The following is a 14,847-nucleotide window of genomic DNA, read 5'->3' as shown; positions in this document are numbered from 1 at the left end:
ACCTGAGACTTGGATCTTCTACATTTTTGGGATCATTCCCTAAAATGATCTGGAACAATGGATGGATGGCGTGGATACAGAATACATAAATCAAGGTGGGCCCCATGGTAAGGGCCGCAGTGTCTTAGGTGAGGCCAGGGTCTCACCTAATCTGCTCCCGAATTATAAACATATGCAGTCATATACTATACTATAAAAGAGAACTAACTTAGTCTTAAAGACTTTAGAAAGGAAAAAAGATAATCACTTTCATATCTACACCCTGACTAGTTACTTGTAACCTCATCTTTCAATTTTGGCTATTTACAGTTTCATTTCACTCCAAAAAACTACCTGAAAACCAGACTCCATAAGGTAAGAATTTTCTCACTTATTTTTTTTTCTTTCCTTTTCCTTTATGTGCTGCACAAAAATTGGCAGTTGGACATGTTACCGCTCACCCATGGCACAAGGTATGCATGGAGGATCCGTGGCCTGTTCCCTGGGAGTGATGCTTAACAAGCATTCCTCATGAAATACGTGCTTGCATGCGAGAACCGCAGTAGGAATTGTCCCGCTGGACCTGGACATGGTGCCTGTCGGTGCGTAATCAACATCCCTTTTGCAAATGTAGCACTTCTCTCCAGTCTGGAAGCTGGAAGATTGATAGTCATCAGGTCCTGGAGGCAACATGTTCAAACATTGGATTACTAGCAATATGGAACTAAAACACATCGACCTCTATTAAAAAGAAAATTCAAAACCTCCAGTACTTGCTCACAGTGATCAAGGCCGTTGATTTGTTGGGCATCATGTCAATGGATGACAGCCCAGAAACAAATGCCATCTTACAATTGGTAGGCATCCAGTAACTTGAACTAAAATGCTAACCAAGGTAGGGTTGAATCAACCAGTGTACTTCTGGACAGCCCATGTGGTGGCCTATCAGATCAACGGTCCTGATTACCATGGTGCATTTCAAAAGTAGCACCTCTTTTTCTGTTATTCTTGTCAGCTTGCTCTATAACTGTGTAGTAAGAATTGATGTTGAGGGCATGAAGAGAAAAAAGCTCACTCACTCCATCTGATGTAGTTTTGGTTGTAACTTTGTTCTGAGGATGTGGTGGACCCATCAAATCCATGCTGAGATGGTGTCCATTCAGTTGGGGCTCTGGAAAAACCTGCAATGCTGCAATTTTTAGTAGTGTTACTCATAAGAACCTTTTGCAGTTTAGCAGAATTGGGATAGTCTGCAAGAAGAGTCGTTCTGGTGACTAAGTTGCATTTGGGCTTGATATTGGTGATGTGAGCAGAACTGTTTCTACACGATGCCAGTTCCAAGAGGAATTATATGACCCTTGATCAGGATATATGGACTATATTCCGAGATTTATCAGTTTGAATGAGTGGGCCTATTAGTTCAGAATCCAGACAATTAGTCTGACGGGTCCCCTGTTGATGAACCATGACATAGAAGTATACTAGAGAAGTGAATCCGAGTCCTTTGATTGGTTGCCTGCTAAGTGGACAGTTAAGAGGAGAAATACAGCAACAATCGACTTCGACTGAAAGGAAAAAGGCCAAAGACTTGAGTGGCTAGGATCTTCCAATCTGAGAGATTTTTGGGCCATGGTCCATTCACATGCGTCCCATCAGATCAATGGTTTGGACCACTGAACCATGGGCCCCACCAGTACAGATCAGGGTCATAACATTCTTCAAATGCCAGATGGTACCGCAAAGTTTTCCTGCAAACAACTTACTAAATTAGGCCAACCCATTTGCAACGGACACATGGCATACATGCACATGGACCCAAACTGTTCAATTTGTGGACCCGGATGTACATGGAGTATTAGCTCGAAGATCAAACTGACACAATCCCTTAACCTCATCAATTGGTATTCATCTAGAATTAAGTTCAAAAGAAAATGTGCCGCCATAAAACAGGATGGTTAAATAGTCCCATTGGTGTGGTATTCAGGGATATGAACCACCCACACATGGGCCTCCAAATCCATTAAAAAATCAGACCCAGATTTTGGATGTGACAGATCAGTGTAAATGTGTGCCCATGAGTTGTGACAACTTGCAAAGCTGCCCCTAATCAGAAACATGAAAGATACCTTTAGCAGATGGTTGGATAATTCGAATTTCTTTCTTCTCATAAGCTTGACTGGGATGACAGTTGGTGGGCTGGATGCTCAGATTGTCTTGTACGGTTAACTTGCCTCCAGTAGCTGTTTGAATTGATTTACTCTTAGCAGCTCGACCACGAAGACCTTTAGCAGGGTGAACAAGGCCTCCTGCATCCGCTAAATTGAGCATTTCTGCAAGAATGGTCACACTGCATTACTCCCACAAAAAGTTGCATTTTCACTAAAGTGAAATTTTTAGGTCCGTGCATGTGTACATATATAATACATATTTTAATTTGTCATGTCTGCGAAAATGAAAATTGTAGAAACAGAAACAATGGAAGAAGGTCACAAAGGTATTGCATGTTTGTGTGTTGTGTGCAGTGAGCCAGTAACAGTTGTTGAAGGTGTCATGCAGGTAGGATATAAGCCGTACATCAGGTGTGTCCCACTATGTAGATGCACATCACAAAAATTGGACCAGTTAACCCATCTGGTGGGTCAATATACAGAACAAATGGATGGAGGTTCTTTATTTTTCCGTTTCCTTTGGAAGTTGTCACCCACATGGTGAGTGTGAAGGCTGATTTCACATGCATCTAAATGGTGGGACTCAACTAATGGATGGGCCAGATCTTGCACACGTGTGCCGGGTTGGCACAAGTGTTGCCATGCTGTAGACAGGTTGCCTAAAACAAATGTGCAGTCATGCTCTTCATACTGGTCCATTGCTTGGATATTAAAGGAAAAGAACAATTGAGAATGCAAATTGAGAAATGGAGAGAAGAACATAAGGTTTCTCATAACATTTGAAACACTGTTCTAAAACATGAACAAAAGCTTTGGGCCAATCTAACCTCGGTGATTAACATTCGCAACGGATTCAAGAAAGAACGGAGTGCGGGCCTGGTGTGCAGATGAAGTAGACTGGTTGTTTAAACTCCAATTGGTACTGCTGCCATTTGTTGGGCCATGGAGACCTGCAGTAACAATTTAAACAGTAATCTCATAACTAAGCTGCCTTTTGCATGTGAACTATGAAGAGGTAATCTCATAACTAAGCTGCCTTTTGCATGTGAACTATGAAGAGTGATAGATGAACTATAAGTCAAGCCATGCTACTAGGAAAAACTTAGTTGCATGATGATTGGTTGAGTAAACCCTACTATAGGTGCATTTTGGGGATTATGGGGAGGTCAGGAATTGGGTGGGTGCTTGATCAATCATCATGCATCTAGGTGGTGTTTTCTTCACAAGATAAGTTATTCATGGAAGACATTTACAAACTCAACCAGTTCATGTCTTGGGTTCAAAGATATTACATATTATGCAAGTAATCTCAAAAGTCATGAAGTGAATTTTTTTTAGTGAAAATGAAGAATATGATTGCATGCAAGTGAGGCAAATAAAACCCAAGAGGGCTCCCCTAGAATATTCAAGATTTTAGGAGATGGGGGTCTAGACCATGAATGTGTGGGCACAATTTTCAGAGAGCATTAACTGATTATTCAGAGTATTTAATGGTTAAAATATATTTTAGTCATAGCAAGTTGAGTTGGGTCTTGTCGAATTTTATCATGTCTTTTTTTTTTTTTTTCAAGTATTATCAAATAGATTTAAGTTGGCCGAGTCAACTGAGTATTGAATGAGTCGTGGCCAAATTGAGATTTTTCTAGGTCCTGAGAGATCTGATTGGGTTGGCCTCACTAAGCCAACTCAATCTGAGTTTTTGTTCCCCTTTTCTTTTCTTCTTCTTTTATTTATTTATTTATTTTAATATATATATATATATATATATATATATATATATATATATATATATATATATATATATATATATATATATATATATAAAAAGTTTTTTTAATAACTAAGTATGGGTTATCACCTATCTAACCTGATCCCACCATTTAGATGATTTAACTTGAGTTACATGTATGCCAACTCTACAATTTCTAAGTGAATCTGCGTTAACCATTGTTCGACACAAGAATCAATAACTCCCCTAAAAGAAATTTTAGGCATTGAAAAAGCATTACCTAATGGCTAAGATGTTTTCGGCATTGAGGACTAGTAAAACTGCACCTAATAAACCACTTATTGATGGACAACATGCTACAAAATGTGTGATTCATGGTATGCTTTTCACACTTGGTGAAGAGTTTGGCTGAAGGTGTGAAACTCATTTTGAAATACCCAATAAAATAAATTATCCTTTTCAAAATAGAAAAGCAAAAAAGAAAAGAAAAGAAGAAGTTATATTCATCAATGCCTATTGCACATGATAATTTCAAAACCAAGATGAATTTGCTTTGGTCTGTCATTTCTGTCATTCCCATTATCCTGAAAGGACTAAAATATAATCCTAAAGGAAAGCCTTGTAAATAGATATACTAGCTTTCTCCAATTATATACTCACCAGAATTGCATGATGGATATCCTTACGAACATGGGCTGAATGCCCAATATGATGGTTGCAACAGATTGCACAAATATCCCAATAAACAAGATGACATTGGACAACACTATCAACTTGAGTTGGAGACATGATTACATGAGGAAAGCATTTTCAGCACACATGATCAGGTTCTATAAAAGATTCTTATCGTGTCTGGAGTACCCCTTTGGTGGGGCAACTTTGTTTTGAACTTTCCAAGATTTGGGCTGGTGTGAAAATTGAAGCCCCATTGGGCAGATTATCAGTTTGTCTTTCTCCTCCAAAATAACAATTTCACTCCAAAATAACAATTTCACTCATTTCACGTTGTAGTTGAAATGAGTGAAGCCTTGAATCCCAAGTCACTTCTAAATGTAACCCTGATTTAGGTTCTGGTTCTCTTTTTCTTAGAAATACTTCCATTGATATGATATGATCCTATAAAGACACCAAACTGGGATGTGGTTTGACTAAATCCTGTTGTATTAGGTTCACCAATTTTTGGATTTGCAACTTTTATCATGGCACAAACATGCACCATGGGACTACTTATGCTTGTATCTATGTAAAGGATTCTGTGAAATCATATTTCATATCCATATCTATCGGCATCCGAGCATTTCATAAAATCAAGTAACCTTAGCTCAAGTTCCATCTGTAGGAAGGAAAAGAACCTGAGGGTGCAACAGGATGCACTAGCAAATTGTATTTCAACTATTACTCTGGCGAGTGTAAAAACCAAATTTTAATTTCCTTGCCTTCCATTCAAGAGTAAGGGTCCAGGCCTCAGATTGCAATTGCATTGCTGTGAAGCTGGACTTGAAAGAAAGGTAATGGCAATTTGAGGGCTCCCACCTCATTACGAATGCTAGTAAATGCTCACATGCGGAAATGATTCTGGTTAAGTAAACTGTTTGCACTGTTTCATATCCAATTCCCAAGTAAACATATCATTCATTGATTCTATGCATGAAATGGGAGAATAGAGACTCTAAAGATTTGTGCATTTGATCACATCCAATCATCTAAGTTTTAATGTTTTCTGTATTGATATATCAAAAGCCTCCAGTATCAAACAGTAAGTCTTGATGGAACTATCTACATTGAAAATGTAGCCTGCTCAAGAGGGAAAAAAATCTAGATTAAAAAAAGAAAAATGTTGGAATAAAAGAGCCAGAGTACCTTCAATATACCTGAATGACTTTGTGCAGCAATGCCGCCTATGGTTCCAACAACAGGAGGTGCCGTACAATGCTGTAATGTGTTATTGGTTCTCCATCTACTCCAGACAGGGGCCACGTGATGATTATCCGTGCGTCCAAATCGCCCAGCTTCCTCTTGAGCACTTGCAGTAAAACCACGCAATGGATCAAATGTACCGTATGGATTGCGAATTTGTGGTGCAAATATATTAGCATTTGGTCCACTAATGTTATGCAGATAACGCCGCCGCCGCCGCCGCCGCTGCTGCTGTTGTTGTTGTTGTTCGTGAAGAGGTGATCTGCTGAGATCTATGGACAAAATACCAGGTTCCTGAACTACACTGGAGCGTGTGGCCCACCTATTCTGCTCATTATTGAGAATTGCCGGCTGGAAACTGATGGGTGGAATAGAAGTGGAAAAAGGATTACAATAGAAGCTCCCACGAGGATCTGTACATCTTACATCTCCAACACCTCCAAGTCCTATAAATTGGTTGCTTGGGACAGCAACTTGATATGGCCCTTGAACTTGTGGTGTTTGTAGGTTGACGAATGGGTTAAGACCAGCTCCAATGTTAGTTACACCCATCAGCCTGCCATGGTTCCTTGGAAGATTTCTGGCTCCCATGTTACCTTGCATGCTCAAAAAGCGTCCACTTCCGCTATAATCATTCACTTGAAACCCAACATCACTATCACCTCCATGCCCGGTAGTAAGAAAACTTCCATCAATAAGCGGCCCACTAAGCCTATTCGATAGCATTGCATTGGCCATGACAGTGTTACCAGACATTGCTGTTCCTGCATGACCATTAAATGGATCTCCATCAGTTGTGTTAATTCCAAGGCTTAAGATGCTTCCATCAAGTTGTGGCCTTTGGAGGGTATTACGCTGGAGTGAAGGTAAGCATTCAGGACGATATATCAATCTTTGATGATCATGGGACCAAAATCTGGCATTTCCGCTACCTTCTATATTCCCCAAACTGCTGCCAATCTGTGGTCCTTGGGGTCTACCGGATTGGAGTGGATCGCTCATAGCGATACTACTGCTGGTTGTTGTGCGATGATCGCAAGATTGAAAATTTGTGGTAATACTTCCTACACGAGACGGACAAGTGGACTCCGCATTTAGGATGTGCTGAGGATCAGGTTCTACACCGTAATTCAGTGAAAGATTGCCGACGACATTTTCCCCATCATCCATTAAACCAAAATTGTGTGGTTGAGAACTTCTGGCGAAATCTCGTTTGGAACCTCGACCAAAAATGTGGGGCAGTGGGATGCCCTGAAGATGATTGGTTTGGAAAATCGTATCATCAAACAAGGTCCCTCCATAATCAGGTTGAAAGCCAAATTCAGGTTGTTCATTTTGCTCTGATTGAGAAGAGATTCTAGGAATGTTGTTAGCAGCGCCATGATCATTCTTCTCCATCCAATGGTCTATCCCAAATTCAGCAATCGAGTTGTATACAACTATTCAAGTGCTGCAAAATACTGAAAATCTCAATTAAATGACATGGAATATTAGAAAGAAAACAAATAGACTTATAATGGTTGCATATCAAATCACGCCATTGGTTTTGGAATTTCATCAATAAGTGGACAGTAAAAGTGTAAAAACTATCATGAATTATCATATTGTAAGACATCAACCAAGAAAGAGGAAAACCATATAAAGAGCAATCCATTAGCTTGGTTCAGTGAACTGAACACAATGGTGGACACTATGGTGGATGGGAGATGATCTCCCCAACCAGATAAATCCTAGCCATCCTATAGAAACAAAAAACTACGATCAACAGTCCACATTTAATATGGACACAATCAGATGGTTACAATAATCTGATGAGTTGGATTCTAGCCATCCTATGGAAACAAGAACTTTCAATCAACAGTCCACATTTAATGTGGGCACAATCAGATGGTTACAATCATTTGGGGGGCCCACCCGAGGATTGAACCCAGCATATCAACAGGCCAGCTTACTAAAAGGTGGGGCCAAGAAGTATGATTCCTAGGTTACCAGATCAGCACAGTTTCATGTACTTGCTCACAAATGAGAAGCCCAAAAATCGAAATACTGATCTGGTTCAACATCAATGCGGGTAACTATGTGATTGCCATACTTTGATAAACGGCAGTGAACCAATACCAAACATTTGGCATGCATGTGAATCAATCCAGACCGTGCAAATCATTTAGAAAGGGATTCAATCCTAGAAAGTTCATAAAACTAACCAAAATCAACAAACACATTAAAGAAGATTGCTCAAAACAAGAAATGAACAGGATCTAAAATAGAATCAGACCCAATTGAGATTTCAACTGATAATCTCAAAATAGTAGAAACAAAAAAGAAGATAATCGACTGATGCGAAAATAGCAAGAATTCCAATCCGAATCTAATAAGCATGCAGTAAGAACAGAAAGAAAATCGAGATTCTGAAAGATTCAAAAGGGATTGACGAACAGATTGCTTAAAATAGGGATTGAAGAACAGATCGAATTCGAGTGAAATACATAATGCAGAGAAAGAACTCGATTTCGAGGGAGATTGAAAGACGTTCTTACCCATTGGACGGCTGAGACAATCGATTTCAAGAAAGAAAGAGGGATTGAGGAAGAGGAAAACAGAGGATTTGAAAGGAGAGAAGGCGAGAGAGATTTGGCGCTAGGGCTCTTGTGTATTTAAAGGATTCGGTGCGGGTCCCACAAGTGCTTGCTTTTGCCACGTCGGAGTAGAGGACGCCAGTTGCAAAGGAAATTTGGTAAAGCCATTTGTACTCTGGCTGCCTGTGACGCTTGATACTCAGGCACTCATATATTGTATATTCGTAACATTACAAACCAAATTAAACAGTTTAAAATGTAGTAATTACCCTATATAATAAAATTAAAAATGTTATATTCTTTGAACAATCCTAACCTCTGATTCTTGGACAGTTTTTGAAATAGAACCGTTGGATCCTTTCAATTCTAACCGTCCAATATATCTTTATACATCCAATCGTATTACCAGAACTCGAACAGTTTTTATGAGTTAATAAGATTACACATATGCTATTATAAAGTAATTTAAAGGTACCTGTGTATCATCCATCACACTCTGCCAGAGTATCAAAGTTTTCCTCAAGTTGATTCGGTGGAAGCGAATCGACCGACTTGAATATGCGGCCTACGTTAGGCCGTGCACATGCATAGTTATTACGGTGAAATGTGATTTTATTTGTGACCGTGCCCACTATGGATGGCCAATATTCAATAAGATAGAATGATCGGACTATATTTAACTGTTGATCTTGCCCAATTTTCTGTGATGAATGTACAGAACCAATCATTTTCTTCCTATTGTCTCTATATTGACTGTAGTCATTCATTGAATTGGATGTTCTCAATGGAATTTCATTTTTACAGTCAGCCATATATATCAAGATAAACTTCATGGACGGTCTTGATTAGCTTTTTTTTATACTTCAACATCTAAGGTGGTTTGTAATTTGCGTGGAAGATATGTTGAGACGGCTCTACCAAATCACTTACGCAGTGGAAGGGATGCCACGGATCCGTCCGGGCGGGGATCTGTGGGGCCCACCGTGATGTAGCTGCTTTATCCAAGCCGTTAATCGCTTTTCTCAGGTCATTTTAAGATATTAAAAGAAAATTGAAGTAGGTCCAGAGCTTCAGGGATCACACCGGAGGAAGATGCAGTGATAATGACAGCCTCCGTTGAAACCTTTCTAAGGGCCAACGTGATGTTTTTTTATCATCCAATCTATTAATATGGTCATGTAGACGTGGATGAAGTGAAAAAAAAATATTATCTTGATCGGAAACTTCTCCAACTCTCAAGAAGTTTTTAATGGTGGACATTAAATCCCCACTTTGTGGTCCACTTAAGCCCTATACTTTTCTCAGTGTTTAAATTATGATTTAAATTGATCTGAGAAAAGCGATTAACGGCTTGGATAAAACAGTTATATCACGGTGGGCCCCACAGAGCCCTGCCCGCCCGGATTACCGTCCGGGCGGGGGTAGGACGCAATCCGCGTCCGCTACGGAGAGGTGCTGAGGTGAAGGACTACACACTGAATGCTTCGGCGCAAGAGAAATTGACCACTGTAAATGCCATCTTTTACCCAACGGCTTTTCAAGACGCTCCCAAACCTTACTTCACCAAAGTAAACCATTCTGCACCGACACTATTTGCAAAAGAAAGTACGCTTGCATTCACAACCTATAGCTACGGATTATAACCGTAGCCATAAGTGTTTAGCCACCATGAACACAACGTTTTTTAGTCTACAAATACAAATAGTGTGTCCATACAGAATTGCCACTTTGGGAAAGTAAAGCTTGGGAGCGTTTTGAAAACACGCAAAGTAAAAGGTGGCATATATAAAGGTCAATTTCTCGTAGGGTTGAAAGTTGGGCCGGTTCAAGTCGACCCGTGAACGACCTGATATTGGGTTGGGCTTGGGCCGAATGTAACGGGTTTGGTTTCAGGCTTGAGCCATACAAACACCAGCCTGATAAAACTTGGGTTGGGATCAAGTTGCCCAACTCGAACCCGATCAATATATAAATTTTTTATAAAATAATTATAATTGAGTGTAGATTGTATGTGTTGAAGGCCCAAGAAATTCCAATGCTTTTGGGTTTCATTGGTACACGTCATTTCCAATGACTCAAGCTAACAAGATACGCCAGATTTCCAATGGTCTATATTTTAACTTGTTTGTTTAAAAAAAATAAACTTCTTTACGATAAATAACTACATATTATTAATAAAATTATAGGTACAAAAAATAAAAAATGTATTGAAAATATAATAGACTAATGTAATAATGAAAATATTAGCATATATTTACTCGAACAACCCGACTGACCCCACCGAGCCCGCTTGGGTTCGGCTTGGGTTGAGAAGTCCCAACCTAAGGTTGGGTTGGGTTCGGTTGAGTTGGGGTTAAGGTATGGGAACCTCGGGTTGGCCTAGAGTTGAGCACCAACTCGACTCACTCAACTTTCAACCCTAATTTCTCGTTGCGCTCGCGAAATGATTCGGTGGATATGGGTTGACCGATCTAAAATGATACATGCCTTTGATAGTACACGTGGCATGAAAGAAAGTACTTATCTTGACCGTTCATTTAATGTCAAATCATATGGATGGAGTATACATCATAAAATCGTAATGACCGTTTGATCTTAGTAATGTGATTGTGGCTTTACAAAGACAGTAAAAACTATGGTTAAAGGGAATCTGTTATTAAAAGAGATGATAGAATCGTCTTGATGTTGATTTTTCTTATCTGTGAAGTATAAATCATACGGTCCAGTAATTAACGGTCCTGATTCACGATTTCTCAGCAATGTCTATGTAGAAGTTAAGTTTTATAGTGTCGTGTGATATTTTCCTCTAACATGCCGCTTCCGTTGGACATACGTACCTTGAAAGTATGTCACCATGAGTACTATCCTTGAATTGGACCGTCGGTTGTTAATTTATTCTAATGGCGTGGTGCTGATGACGATATGGACGGTCTGATTATTTTTACAGGTGATTTCACGGTGGGATCTACCGTTCTGATGGTAAGGATGTCGTGAAAAAGTGGTATGCAAGCAGAAAAAAATGGTGCAGGAACACAAGTTTCGGTGCCTCTGCTTGTAGGTGATGGGTTCTCGTTTTGGCTTTTAGGGTGGTAAATGGGCCGGGCCTGGGGTTGGCTTCGGCCCGTATTTTGAACCGTCAGGCCAGGTCCTATTCAAAAGTTTGATTTTGCTGGGCCCAAACCTGAGATTGAACCCGGCCCATTGTCGCCCATAGTGGTTTTGCTTAAGCTACTGGGAGCTTATTTTGATCTCTATTTATCTACTGTAAGTATGTTTATTTGATTCCAACATTACATAAGCAATTTTTAAATCTCTTCTATTAATCTATCTTCCCTTTCATTTTCTTTTTAAATCCCTTTATGATGAAATCCCCTTCAATATTTTACTAATTCAAGTGGGTCTACCTTTACTATCCACCATCTATCATCTAGGGCTAACCTTTGATATGGGCCATTCATTATTTGGGCCCACTTTAGCCCTGTCTTCAATGTGAACCATCCATTGTGTGGGGCCTACGTTTAATGTGGACCACTACCTTGTGAGGCCCACCTTGGATGTGGGCTATCCATATTGTGGAGCCCACCTTGGATGTGGGCCGTCCATCATGTTGGACATTGGATGTGGACTGACCATCGAGCTACCTTTAATGTGGACCTTCCATCATGCGAGGCTAACTTCGAAGTGCGTTGTCCATTGTGCGGGGCCCAATTGGATGTAGGCCATTCATCATTAAGGGTCGACCTTTGATGTAGACCATCCATTATATGGGGCCCACCTTGATGTGGGACATCCATCATATGGGGCCCTCCATCATGTGGGGCTAATGCTTAAGGTCCATTTCCATCATGTGGAGCCTGCCTTTGATGTGGATTGTCAATCATGTGGGCCCAACCTTTGATGTGGGCCATCCATCATCTGGGGCTTGCCTTGGATAAGGGTCATTCAGTAGTAGAGGCTATTTTTTTTTTACATGGATTGTCCTTTATGTGGGGCCCACCTTGATGTAGTTCATCCATCATGTGAGGCTTGCTATCAATGTTAATTGTCCTCTACGTGAGTTCCACCTTCAATGTCCATTGCCCATCTAGTGGAGCCCACCTTTGGTGTGGACCATCAATTGTGTGGGCCCCACCTTTGATATGTATCGTTCATCATGTGAGGCTTGCATTAGATGTGAGCCATTCATCATTAGGGACTCACCTTCAATGTGTGCCATCTATCATCCGGGCCCCACATCAATGCTAATTGTCCATCATGTGGGGCACAACTTTGATGTCCACTACCCATCACGTGGAACTCCTCTTTGATGTTGACTATCCATTATGTGGGCCCCACATTTGATGTGGTCCATCCATCACGTGGCGCCATCTTTAATATAAACTATCTATCATGTGGAGAGATGAGAGAGAGAATAAAAAAGTGATATTTTTATTTATTTTTTTTACTTATGGTTAAAGGTGTTAAACAACCATTCACTCCAAAAGCTTAAGTTATTGGAGTGTGGTGTATCAATGTATATTAAGGGACTGCACGGGAACATATTGACGAAGGTGGAGGGACACTCACACCATAAATAGGCTGGGCTTAATTTCTCGGTTCTTGGGCCGGACCTGATTTTCCTGACCCCTCGTGAGAGAATAATATATTACCCGGACCTGATTTTCCTAACCCCCCGTGAGAGAATAATATATTAGCGAGGCATTTTTGCTGCTTTCGAGATTCGAACATAGGATCTTCTGCTTTGATACTATATCAAACAACCATTCACTCCAAAAGCTTAAGCTATCAAAGTGTGGTGTATCAATGTATATCAAGGGACTTTATCACTTCAACAAAAGGCAAGTTTAAGCTAACAAGCTACTTTAAAAAAAAAATGCTTATTAAACTAAGTTTTATCAATAACTTATTTATTGTTATAAGAGAAAATAAAAAGAAAAGCTCCTTTTGATGTGTATCCAGATATTCTTATATTAATCTTTATTAAAGTCTCTTGGTGTACATTGGTACACAATCCTCTGTCGGTTTGGATGATCAAGTGGTGATTTGACGTGGTATCAAAATAGATGGTAAGTGTTCAAAAAATCCCTTGATATAAATAATGACAAGCAACTCCGTATTGAAACCTCATTTTAGGGCATGCTCCAAAAAATGAAGCAGATCCAAATCTCAGGTGGACATATAGGAAACAATGATAATTAATCATGGTCTACATAAGTTTTGGATCTGTTTCTTTTTTGGGATCATGCTCTAGATGAGTTTTCAAAATGGTTGGGCGGTATAATTTTAAGGTACATACATCGCTGTGGGCCCCATAGTCAAGGGTCCCACCCCCTCCATGGATTTGGAGTCTCACCTAATCCGCGCCCATTATCACATGCATTCAAACGTATCATAATCACTGCAAATTGGAGCCGCGTGGGGGCCATTATATTTACAAGTGCCTACATGTGTGGCCACATGACTTTTTCTTACAAACTTGATAAAGAGTCTTCTTCCCATCATGCACGGGACCAATAAAATATAAGTTGGTTTTCTTTAAATGACCAAGAGAGGCTATATAAAGTGATAGCCATAACTCAATAGAAATATAACAACAGAGCAAATATTCATACATAAAAAATGTTAACAAGAAAGAAAAATTACCGTCAGCGATCCAAAGCCTAATCCAAAACACAAGTGAAAGACACCACATGGAGAAATGTGAAATCGCATCTAAAACTTAGGTTGTTTAGCACCATGGACTTGATGGGATTTCAAATCTCCTTATATGTTTGGCACCATAACATAATTGGAGGTTTCAATTCTCGGGGATTTCAAATTCTCTCAAAGAAGGGGTTTGAAATTCAAGGTAAAAGCTTGGATTACATAAAAAATCTGTAATATATATGTCACTAGATTACTAATTTATTGGGCAAATGGCCCACTATAATTACTTTAATAGAATAATTTGTACCACCGAAGTATCTCAAAACAATTAGATTATCAACTGCACCACTATAATTACTTTAATAGGATAATCTGTATAATCCAAATATTATCCATGTAAATCATTGGTTAGTCACTTGGATACGATGCTATGCTTGTGGCCTAATTGAGACTTGGAATTTCATCATTTTCGGGCAAAGTATATATTTCAAAGGGCTTATTACAACCATTGTTCCAATTATTACATATGTATACTAATTAGAAATATTAAAGTTGATTTAGTAATTAAATTTAAATTCTTGTAAATATATTATGCATAACTACTTTTAGAGTAGAGGAGCTTCTGAATCGAAGTACCAAACACAACCAGAGGATTCCAAATCTAAGGGGTTTGGAATTCAGGGGTTCCAAATCTACGCTCTCATGGTGTGGCGCACCTTAGTTTTTGTGTGTGCTTTCATTTGTAGGGTTCAACTTAGGAGTAGTCGGAAGGAAAAAGGATCATACACAACATAGTGGTCCACACATTCCATTTACAAGTTTGTATGGTGAG

At 39.6% G+C, this 14,847-nt stretch overlaps 1 protein-coding gene across 9 annotated transcripts; it reads right to left on the bottom strand.

Annotated features, from left to right (window-relative positions):
- Window positions 1–243: 243 nt before the first annotated feature.
- Window positions 244–7,272, bottom strand: LOC131217058 (uncharacterized). Of its 9 annotated transcripts, XM_058211781.1 has the most exons (6): window positions 6,648–7,272; window positions 5,748–6,557; window positions 2,975–3,097; window positions 2,106–2,309; window positions 971–1,168; window positions 244–659 (listed from the first exon to the last, which is right to left on the bottom strand). In XM_058211781.1, the coding sequence occupies exons 1-6, from the start codon at window positions 7,189–7,191 to the stop codon at window positions 430–432; spliced, it is 2,109 nt and encodes a 702-aa protein (XP_058067764.1). In that variant the 5' UTR covers window positions 7,192–7,272; the 3' UTR covers window positions 244–429. The 9 variants fall into 9 exon arrangements, 8 of the variants coding, with proteins under 8 accessions (XP_058067764.1, XP_058067760.1, XP_058067761.1 ...); XM_058211777.1 differs by having other exon boundaries at window positions 5,748–7,272; XM_058211778.1 differs by having other exon boundaries at window positions 2,106–2,294; window positions 5,748–7,272.
- Window positions 7,273–14,847: the final 7,575 nt, after the last annotated feature.

Source organism: Magnolia sinica, chromosome 10, assembly GCF_029962835.1.
Source record: "Magnolia sinica isolate HGM2019 chromosome 10, MsV1, whole genome shotgun sequence".
In the NCBI taxonomy this organism is placed as follows: domain Eukaryota; kingdom Viridiplantae; phylum Streptophyta; class Magnoliopsida; order Magnoliales; family Magnoliaceae; genus Magnolia; species Magnolia sinica.
The sequence above is the reverse complement of the archived record's forward strand: the minus strand, read 5'-3'. Positions and strand labels throughout refer to the sequence as shown.

Coding starts and splice junctions, on each gene's coding strand:
- LOC131217058 (XM_058211777.1), bottom strand. CDS start 7,191: ATGGAGAAGAATGATCATGGCGCTGCTAACAACATTCCTAGAATCTCT. Junction 3,098..5,747: donor TGCTGCACAAAGTCATTCAG/GTATATTGAAGG, acceptor TTGTTACTGCAG/GTCTCCATGGCCCAACAAAT. Junction 2,310..2,974: donor TGCGAATGTTAATCACCGAG/GTTAGATTGGCC, acceptor CCATTCTTGCAG/AAATGCTCAATTTAGCGGAT.